This window comes from Telopea speciosissima, chromosome 6 (genome assembly GCF_018873765.1).
Source record: "Telopea speciosissima isolate NSW1024214 ecotype Mountain lineage chromosome 6, Tspe_v1, whole genome shotgun sequence".
In the NCBI taxonomy this organism is placed as follows: Eukaryota; Viridiplantae; Streptophyta; class Magnoliopsida; order Proteales; family Proteaceae; genus Telopea; species Telopea speciosissima.
Genome location: NC_057921.1, coordinates 55928647 through 55939711, shown reverse-complemented (window position 1 = coordinate 55939711; position 11065 = coordinate 55928647). Strand labels below are relative to the sequence as shown.

Genomic DNA, 11065 nt, shown 5'->3' with positions numbered 1-11065 from the left:
AAAGTATATGAGAGCTACAAAGATCTGTTATCTTATTCATAACTACCAGAATATCCATCTAAATTAGTTTTCCTTGCCAGTTGATGAGTTTGACCAGATCTCCCTCAGTTCTGCTTCAAGAGCTGAGGGCATGTCCTGACCTCACCCGTGCTTGGATTGGGTTTGCACCTATGGAGTATTAGACATCAACCAGATTTAGTTCAAAACTGCCATCACACATGATCACTGTAGGATTTATTTGCTTGGTTATCCATGTTGACCTAATCACCTAAAACTTGTTACTAGGTCCATTGGGGGTTGTGGGCTGATGATGGGATGAGTGATTATCATGTTTAAGTCCATTGTCGGTTTCGGATATTCTTTAAATTTCAGACTCCTTGCACAAAAGACTGTAATTAGCCCAGTGCTTCCATGTGTCTATCTCTCTACACTCCATGTAAAAAGATACTTTTGCTGTTTATTTTGTCGAGGAGAGAGACACATGGAATGCCGGTGTAGGTCGCGCTCCAGACAGACAACTACTTTAATTATCATTGCCACGAGGAGTATGCCAAGAGCGTACCTCTTGTCTTGCTATTTAAAGCTATTCTACAGTACACATATCCTTTAAGACCTTGTACCTATCGGATTTGAATTCTGTCGGTTTATATTATTAGGTTGCATAAAACAAGGATGGTTATTTATTAATCAAACACAATGGAATTACAACCCCCATTAAATCAGATACAATATTTTAATCCCTTTCGGGGTATCTCCACAATCCATATGCAACTTCAGTCTTGTGACAGTTTAACGGGCAACAACCTCTACCAATATACAGCAATGCCACAATGTAACCCAAGTTGAGGCTGTCAGCCATATCAACTAGCCATTAGTCAGGTTTTGAGAGCACTATTCAAACCTAGATAGAGTACACCAGTACAAGTATTCAAGAACTAGTACAAAAGCTGCAAAAAATTAGCTTTACAATTCTTAATTTGAGGATAACTCTTGAGCATCTATTTTATTTTTTTCCCTTCACCATTGGATCTACATACAGAAATGAGAGAGCAAAAGGAGAAAACACTAATTTTACACAGGTAATGGGTCTGACCATCTTCTCTTCACCTCAGATTTCCATCGGACGTCTTTGAGCATCCCATCCATCCCATAATCCCTCTCCATAACAAGATTGAGTCCTTCCTCTGAGTACCACCCAACTCCAATGCAGAGAATTCCATCCTTTTTAATGTCAACATAACCAGTAACACCACCTGGCAACCAGAGTACAGTCACATCCTGCATGTCTAGCATCTCTTCCTCCCCAAAGTAGACAGGATTCTCGGGCAGGCTCCTCTTTTTCACTGTTTCTGTACAGAGATACACGTATGGGACACCATTGCCTTCCTCAATCACAGTGTCATCCCCAAAGATAGGGGTTGCACTAACTTCAAACACCTTCCAAGGCCCAGTCAAATCTGATGGTTGGGTTCTTTTCCGCTGAGAAAATGGTTTCAGCTCTAACTCCGGATCATCACTGATTAAAAATAGTTCGATTATATTTTCGCAAGACAAAAACTGTAACTCGTTACCATCATTTAGAAAAGGCAATGTAGTGACTAGTGACCCACCAATGGATGACATCAGAGTAATCAATTTCCTGACTTGCCAAGGCACACCAAACATGTGCAGTTGGTTTCGCACAATATTTTGTAGGCCCATCATGGAGGTATTCCATGCCAAGATTTGATCTCCCTCCCCTTCCCCCCCCCCCCCCAACTTTTCTTTAAATCAGAAACAAGAATGATCTTTTTTCCAGAAAACAAACTGAATCTGCCACTAAATCAACAGAGGATTTACAAACTAGGTGGTAAAAGCGGATGTTAGTGAATTGTAGTACCTTTGGTAGTCAAGAGCAGCAGGGGTGATCCATTGTTCTTCATATACAGCGACCCTCAGAATCTGAATATCTGAACCTCCATTACTGAATTCTACGGTGTGCACAATACGCAGTCTTTTGTGGCATCCTTTAACCAGACACTAAGCCACAAGGCAAAAAATGAGATATGGATTCTTATGTGTATTTCACAGCATTCAATTCAATCATCTTAAATTTACTTCAAAATATAGTTGTCAAGGCGCCTAGGCAAACCAAGGCGAGCGAGGGGGTAAAAATCAAGGCGACGAAGGCAACACCAAAAATCAAGGCGTGACAAAGAAGATTTCTAGACGATTTGGTGAGTCCCATGGGCAGTTGCATGGACATGAAATTAGAAGATCTTTGAGGTCTTTTACAGCTATCGCATGGGTCCCACCTTGACAGCTGGCTTGGAAAAGTGATTGCTGAAATCTTTCAGCTTATTTAGTTTCTATTCTCAGTTTTAGAAAGTAGGATTTCTTTTATTGTCATAGCAGTCTAGGAGTTTTTATTTGTGTGGATTTCTTTCTCTTTAACTTTCTATTTTGTAAGGGGGAGGGCTTCAAGCTCAAAACACAGCCTTTCTGGAAACAGCCTCTCAGCGAAAGCAGGGGTAAGGCTGCATACATTATGACCCTCCCTAGACGCCGTAGTGGCAGGAGCCTCATGCACCAGGTACACCCTTTTTCAAAAGGGAATCTAAATCGTTAAGTGCTGTTTTGTCCAGCCTTCCCACACATTGGGAGTTTTGTTTTGAATGATTTCCTTTATTATAAATACAAGGAAGGGGGACTATCCCCATATGATTTGGAGTTTGGAGAAAGCATAGCTTTGTGCTTTGTGTGCTGTGAGAGGCCGTTGGTGAGAGATAAAACTACGGAGAGAGAGGCTGTGGGTGAGAAATCCTTCCCTATCCTTCCCTTTCCTATCCCTTCTTCTATCTTTCTTATCTTTTCTATCAATTCCTTTGCTTCTACTTTATTGACCTGTGAAATACACATTTGAAACCATTCAAAGGCCTGTTGCTGCTGCTGGAATTATTGTCTGAGGTAAATTACTAAATCTACTGCTATCCATTGAAGAACTTGCGATCCTCCTGTAGGTTAGGACGTCTTTGCCCTAGTCCTACATTATATCCTACTCCCAGTAGGTCTGCTCCATATCTTTGAATCTAACCATTAGACTTCCATCTAACTTTACTGGTTCGTTCCCCTTGTCATGTAGTTGCATTAGACATTAATTCTGTATTGATGCTTATGTGCAAGTTTAAAGGCCCCCAAGGAGCAGTTGGCAGTCTAATGGTCTGAAATTTGACTAGGAATTTTAGGTGGTCTTTATATATGTAATACACCACCATCAATTAAGGGGGATTTAAATAAAGAATATGAGATTTTTTAAGAGTTTTGATGCTGTTGAGCAAAGCATATGGGATTGGTATCCAAACCTGATTTATTCTCTTCTCTTCTTTTCTCTTTTGTTCTCCTCTCTTCTTCCATCCTTTTTGTCCCTTCTTTCTCCCGAGAAGAACAAACTAGCCTAATTAAACTACCGAAGTAAATCCTGTGTTCCTACCTCCTAGCAATATTTTAGGGCCATTAAAGTGGCCCATCATGATGAATTCCCATTGGACCAAAGGCCAAACACATATATAACCCAACCCAAGGCTTATTTCCACCAAAATAAGCCCAATTTTGTGGTTTATGGTTCATTAAAATTAAATCTCCCAGTGGATTTCCCTTGTTCGGGATTAGTTCTGCAATACCTTTAGAATCCAGCAATTGAATTCTGGAAGGTTGTTAAGGTTTTTGTAACTAACTCAAATACACTTCTTCAGTTATTTCAAATCTGACAGTCAGACCAGCATAAAATTTTCTAGATTTGTTCACACTGTTAAACTAAGCCCACATCCAGGATTGTTGCCCCATCTGATCAGTCTTTGTTTAATTATTGAAAACCTCCTGAATCTGGTCCCTAATCCTTACAAATACTTATCTTGTAACCTTCATTTTATAATTTGTGTGTACCTGATTCAATCAATGGTTTTCTTGGTGACTCACACACGTCTCACATCCTAACCTAATAATGCTTACCAAAATCATTGGTGGAGAAGCTTAAGACTTTGCACATACCCAAGATACAGTGTTCAGATAATGTCCATAACTAATAAGCAAATAATCCAACAAGAAAGTCAATAATAGTCAAACAGAAGATAGAGCATAACAAACATATGACATAATGAAAGGAAGTCAAGATATGCTATGTTAAATTATACAAAATACAGCAAAGAACCTACCTGTTCAAACTTGAATGTTGGTGAAAGGAAGTATGTGGAATCATCTACTTCTCCAACTGGTACATGGACTGGGCCTCTAGAATATGATCCGTCCTGCAGATCAGCAGGATAAATCACAAACCCATGATAACAGGTGATCAACAAAGACATGAAGGACCACTAATTTAATGCAAACGGTATTAGCACAGCCACCCACCTGCTACAGTTATCTATAAATATGTGAAATTCACGTTAACCATTTCGTTTTTCAGTTCACTTTCGCCAATTTGCTAATATTCCAACATATACCTTAAGAAGGCATTAGATGGTTTCCAATACAAAAACTCCCCAATGACATCACATAGTATGACATCATGCACATATGAACCAACCACATGACTTTAATCATAACATCATATCTACTACATCTATAAAAATTCCTCAAAAATAAGGTGGAATGGAGGAAGATCTCATGTATCCAATCCAAAACATTGCGACATAAGCCACCTATTTTACTCTTACTTAAAAAGGGGCCCAAGAAATTAACTCAGGACAACAATCTAATTATTCCTCAGCCGATACTCTGGGAACCCTTTCTCTTTTATATAAACCTCCCCCTCCCCCCCCACAAAAAAAAAGAAAAAAAAAATACAGCCATGAGAAGTCATAATTGCCAATTACTAAGTAGAACTTGCAAAATAATAACTTAGGAAATCATCATCTTTTAACAGGGAGGATGCCACATTTATCATAAAAGGACATGTCCAACTTGGTGATCCATTCCTCTTATAATTAACAATGCATTAATCAGTAAGAGTCCACCTCCAAAAACAAACACACACACAAAAACATGAGAAAGCAAGAAAAATGAGGTCAATCATTGATTATATAGCTAGGATGGGGTTCAAAATTCTGACAGTGCAGATAGTGTTGTCACTGGGAGTTTTGAAAATTTGGAGAAAATCTAATCCTAATGATTCAAAATAATGGAACATTACTGAAAATTTGTAATGTTTATTTTAGAGACTGTTACAATAGCACAACTAGACATTCAACCATACAAGCAGAGAGTATGGAACCCACCGTTTTCTGCTTGGATCAGAACCACAGTATTGCTTCTGCACAAAGTCAAAACACCAACTCCAGGTTATTATGGTTTCAATAAGCTCTGGTAGTGAGGAACATAGTGCTGGTATGTTCTGGTACCCTACCAACGTGGGCATTAATCAAACCCCATCGCTATAAAAAAAAATCTGATGGCTATTGTAGATGTTGCTAAACATGTTTATTCCAATCCAAATGACATTTCCTCATGATGATTAGTTATTTTTCCAAAAATATTTTAGGATATTCTTATAAAGAATGAACAAATCAGAGCAAACCTGGGTGTTGCTCCTATTCATGATAGTTGCGAGAAACTCGTCTGAGGTGACATGGACATGTGCAATGGAGGCCTTTGAATGCCCCAGTACAAAAAATTGATTTATTTCAAATTGAAGGTGCCAAAAGAGATAGAGGTAGGCATATAATAACCATAGGAGAAATGGTGAGGAAAGACATTTATAGCTTACAACTGAAATCTTGTATGGCTTTGAATAGAGCTGATTGGAGAAATAGGATCTATGTTGCTGACCCCATTTAGTTGGGATAAGGCTGAATTGAGTTGAGTTGTATTCTTATAAATGAACGACCTAAAATTATTAAATTATTGACATATTAACCACACAAAAAATAGACCAAAATTAGCTACCAAACATGTCCAATTGCATGAATATGTTCTCTTACATTTTAGCCTTCATAGTACATAGAACCATACTTTATATTTTTTTATATTTCAGATCTTAACTAAATTGAAACATGAAATTGTATCGAATCTAAAAGTAAAAACACAGATAATTCTCAAACTGGATGCCTTAGAGACCTATGCATCCCAATTTGCAAGGAAATCTGGGAGCGTTTAATCTAAAGGAAAAATATGGAATATCCTACCTCGAAGAAAACAAGACCAGGCTCCATACCCATGAAATCTTCTTCCATCATATCACTCGTCCCAAAGTCAAATGATTCAAATGCAGACAAATCATGATTAAACCCACTCATGTCCACAGCTTCCTTCATGGAAGAAGAGCCATCTCTAACTCTACCTGCTTCTGTCCTTCTGCTGCTGCCTCCAGCCTGTTGCTGTATTTCACCATGAGGATTCAAAGTCACCCAATTTATTTTTCTTCGGATTTGAGAATGACGCCCTCCTGAAGAGGAGGGCACCGATTCAATGCGGGAAAGAGTGTAGCAGTCATAGAGGTATTCATTTTGGTTTCCAACTTCAATTGGCTCCATCGCAGCAGTAATGGGCGAAAATACTGCTCCAACTCCCTTCCATATCCCACTGACGCTACTTGCAAAAGTATTCCAAGCCGGTTTTATAACAGGTTCCTAGAGGATGGAAGAAAACCATATCAAATAGATATTACTGAAATAGCAGTCCTTTTCTTCCCCACGGGGTTAAATTATGAGAACTCAATATCACAATCATCAGCAAATTCTTCTACAAGCCATTCATCAGTAAAAGGGAGAACACATTCAATAAAGCTTTCATCCATTCTACAGAGCATCTCAAATTGCACGAATAGAAAGAAATGGTGATGAATTAAAAGCATCTTGCGATTGTTTTCCCTTAGAATAACAACAAAAGCCGCACTCGATAGTCGAAAAAAGAGAGAAAAGGTGAAAGTACCTGCGTCTGCAAAACGGTTTCGACCTCCATTAACATAGCTTCAGAAACCATAACCCTAGAACTCGTATTCCTCTTCCCAAAATTCTTAACTCTCCTCCCTTTCCTCCTCCTCCGACTTAATTTATCCTTCTCTGCCATTTCTGCATCCTTGGCAAGCTTGTTGTCGACACTCCACACATTATCTTTCTCCTTAACCTTCATCCTATGGCCACCACCGTCCTTCCTCGGCTTCACCCCTCCTCTGGGCTTTCCTTTTCCTCCATTAAAGCTGCAGGAGAAGCCACGAGAAGGCTTTCGATCGGAGAAGACCACAAGAGAGCTCGAGAAGGATGAAAGGTCGCGATTACGAAACCCTAGAAATGATTGAGAGCTCGTGAAGTTCTTACACGCGTCCAGACATGGAATCTGCATTTCGATTGATGAGAGAGAAGCGCGTAGGTATTTAATTATTAAGTGAGAATTGAAGCTTTTACAGAGGAAGATAACGAAGGTAATGCTCCATCCGAGAAGTGGAGAAGTAGAGAGAAGTAGAGAAGCGCGGGAACTTAGCTGACGGTTAACATTTTCTGAGCTCGCTGCGTATGTTAACGTGGAGCACAAAATCTACAGCAGTACAGGGGCTACGGCCGTGGGATTTCTCTAGGGGGCTAACGTGTGCCGAGTAAGGAAGTCCACTTCAAACCTCTAAGGCTCTAACAAGGGTGCTTGTAATTTTAAATTTGGAAATTTTCACGTATCTCTAAGGCCCTGAAGTATGACGTAATTACAAAAAGATTAACAACATTAAAATTAATGGATAAAATGATAAAAATGCCCTTACGATCAAATAATACGACCAAATAATTAGAGGATGTACATGCAAATGATTCATTCTCAAACAATTAACCACAGGATTATAGTTCAATAAAAAAACAAGACAAATCAATGAGAGGGTTTGAAGACCAACCCAAGGTCGGGTTTGTCTAGTTCTGTTCAGTTCCATGCCTTCAAAGCCTCCAACCCATCCATGTTCCATGAGAAGTTTTTAGGAGAACCGACTAGGCTTCGTATGAAAACCGTTCTACCCTTATTTTGAAAATCTCTTGAGAATATGAAAAAGGTGAAATTGAAAGACACGGTCAAATTCTAAGTGCACCTATAGAGGTATCAGCCGACTACTCACATCAGCTGTGGATTAATAGCTTTCGCTAGATCCCACATAAATGACATAGAAAAATTATCCTCTTAGGTCCCTTATCCGGTACAGTTCCCGCCCCCTTATAGGAGGAACGTACGAATTGTACCAAACATGGAACCTGAGAAGATAAAGATCCAAATGCAAGCCCATGCAAAATGTTACAATAACCCATCAAATGGTTTTGAAATTTATTGATTAGGTGACAACTAAAAAAATGCAAAGAATTCCCCTTAAGGAATCGATCAATTCTCAAAAACACTAGGAAGGAAAAATTGGGATTACCTGATGTTGTCTTAAGGAGGTTGCAAGGTGCAATCAACACAGATCTTCAACAGCACGCTGCCCTGTTCTGCTTGTGCTGTGCAAACACAAGGCCGTGAGCAATGATCGCCTTATCCCTGCTCGGGCAAGGCACTCGGACAGGAGTAAGGCGGTCAATGCGCATCGCCTTGTGTCTGCACAGCATGGCAGGACGGGCAGCCTGCACCGTAGAAGATCTGGACCTAGGTGCAATACAGTGTTGCCAGCTAAGAAGGCTCTCCATTTTAAGCTCTTCAATCCATCTCAGCAAGGATGTAGTAATTTCCAATTGGCCATGTTTCACGGCCAAATGAACAGCTGTCTCCTTTTGAATCGTCTTCTTCCGAAGAGAATTGTTGCAATCACCCAGAAAGGGCTTCGGATGATAACTCTCATTGACCGGTGCCGGTGTACCCGCAACACGACCAGACAGATCTTGGCTAAAGTTTAATAGAAACTTTTGTGATTTTCGAAGTGGATAAGTCGGTGAAATTGAATAAGCATGGGTGGCACCATTTCAAGTTTCCAACGGCCTCGGTTATGATGTCAAGTCCACGTTGGCGTGGAGATATTTTTCCTCTTTCCACATGGACCTCTATGAATGGTCATTAAGTCGTCACCATTCGAGACTGTTCGTAGTTTCGTGCTCCGCGAGCTTTCCAGAATAAACTTTATCTCTTTCCCAAACTACCCTATTTATTTTGATAAATTACTGCCATTCGCAGTATTTTCCAGAAGAATATAATACTAACAACGGACAATTTAGTAAATAAACGAAAGAAGGGTACAGAAAGTTTCGGCCCCCTGAAATCCAGAAGTTTCACATATTTTACATTCCAATTCCATCAGAAACTGCCAGGAATAACGAAGGAAAACCTCCCAAAGGTTAAAGAATCCTATATATATTGTTGGTTCCTCTACCTTTCTTTCTCATCGTTAATTCCAATTGTCGATTTCACGGTTTTTTTCTTGTCAAACGTCGAACCCTTTCTGTGTTTTTCTTCTTCTGTGAATTTGATTTCGATCCTTGAAGAATGGAAACCTTCTCATCCTTTTTCCAGTCTCAATCCACCTCTCGCAGTGGTTGGAGCTACGAATCTTTGAAGAATTTCAGGCAGATCTCTCCAGTCGTTCAGAATCATCTCAAACAGGTAATTATCCAGGAATTTTTTGAGTCATTTTTCGTGTCTCGCTATTTTTTTATATTTTAATCTTGTATCTTTTAGGTTTTAATAGCTTGTTTTGTTTATACTATTTGAGATCATCAACAATTGGGCTTGGAACTTTTGAATTTCTTGCTGGTTAAATCGATATTCTAGCGATTTTCCAATAATGGAAAAAATCTGATTCATGTAAATTTGGGGATAGTCGTCTCTTTTCTTTTGGTGGTGTGGAGGGGTTGTTGGGGGAAGAGGATTCAATTTATAGGGTTTGTTTTGGGTACTTATTGTTTACTTCTGCAGGTTTATCTTGCACTGGGATGTGCTCTTGTAGCTTCGGCTGTAGGAGTTTATCTGCATCTTTTATGGAACATTGGTGGCTTCCTAACTACTTTGGCATGCTTAGGAAGCATTTTATGGCTACTTTCTACACCACCATATGAAGAGGTAATTCGAATCCCTACCCCCGGGGTTACGCTTTCTATTTGGTTTCATCCTACTTCTCTCTTATTCCTTCATTGTGATTAGCTTCAATTGAACTTGTAATCCCTCTTGACTTGCAGAGGAAGAGAGTAACTCTCTTAATGGCAGCGGCCCTTTTTGAAGGAGCTTCCGTGGGTCCTCTGATTGACTTGGCTATAGAAATTGATCCAAGGTATGTTTGTTGTCTGTTGAGAATTATTCTGTCTCTTCTTCATTTCAGTTATTAGATGGTAAATTTTAATCCTTCTGATCTTCAGAGTTATGGATCAATCTGTACAGTTTCATCTTCTGGGTTTTTTAATAGATTTTGAGATTGGATCAATGACATGGATTATTAATATTGTTGTGATTACAGCATCCTGATTAGCTGTTTTGTGGGGACTGCGATTGCCTTTGGGTGTTTCTCTGCGGCGGCGATGTTGGCAAAGCGTAGAGAGTATCTTTACTTGGGAGGCTTGTTGTCCTCCGGCCTCTCTATCCTCTTTTGGTTGCACTTTGCATCCTCTATCTTTGGGGGCTCCACAGCACTCTTTCAGTTTGAGGTAAAGATTACAATCTAACCAGGTAGCACTAATATTTTTTGATGATTGAAGTTGAGGAGAGGCATCTTAACAATTTTGTTTTGTTACTATTAAAAAAAAAAAAAAACGAACTTCTGCAGTTATATTTCGGGTTGTTGCTCTTTGTTGGGTACATTGTGGTGGACACACAAGAAATAATTGAGAGGGCACACCTTGGGGAACTTGACTATGTGAAGCACTCCTTGACGCTTTTCACTGATTTTGCTGCGGTCTTCGTCCGAATTCTCATAATCATGGTGGGTGTAATCTCTGTTACTTACTGGGCAATGAGCCAGTTAATTAGATATGCTTTGTTTCCAGTTTATCTGGTAGAAGCTAATGATTTAATGCCATATTTGTTGACCTGTGCGCTCTGTTGACATTGTTGATGCAGATAAAGAATGCAGCTGAAAAGGACGAGAAGAAGAGGAAGCGAAGGAGTTGAAAACCAACCCCAAGTTCAGCACTTAGAAGGGACTGAT

General features: G+C 39.6%; 2 protein-coding genes across 2 annotated transcripts; one reads left to right on the top strand and one right to left on the bottom strand.

Moving 5' to 3' along the window:
* Positions 1-883: 883 nt before the first annotated feature.
* Positions 884-7418, bottom strand: LOC122664844. Its single transcript, XM_043860855.1, has 5 exons — positions 6904-7418; positions 6159-6602; positions 4191-4283; positions 1880-2019; positions 884-1516 (listed from the first exon to the last, which is right to left on the bottom strand). The coding sequence occupies exons 1-5, from the start codon at positions 7312-7314 to the stop codon at positions 1072-1074; spliced, it is 1533 nt and encodes a 510-aa protein (XP_043716790.1). The 5' UTR covers positions 7315-7418; the 3' UTR covers positions 884-1071.
* A 1798-nt stretch (positions 7419-9216) lies between these two features.
* Positions 9217-11065, top strand: LOC122664115 (bax inhibitor 1-like). The gene is made up of 6 exons (XM_043859819.1): positions 9217-9531; positions 9844-9987; positions 10104-10195; positions 10379-10565; positions 10685-10840; positions 10978-11065. The coding sequence occupies exons 1-6, from the start codon at positions 9415-9417 to the stop codon at positions 11026-11028; spliced, it is 747 nt and encodes a 248-aa protein (XP_043715754.1). The 5' UTR covers positions 9217-9414; the 3' UTR covers positions 11029-11065.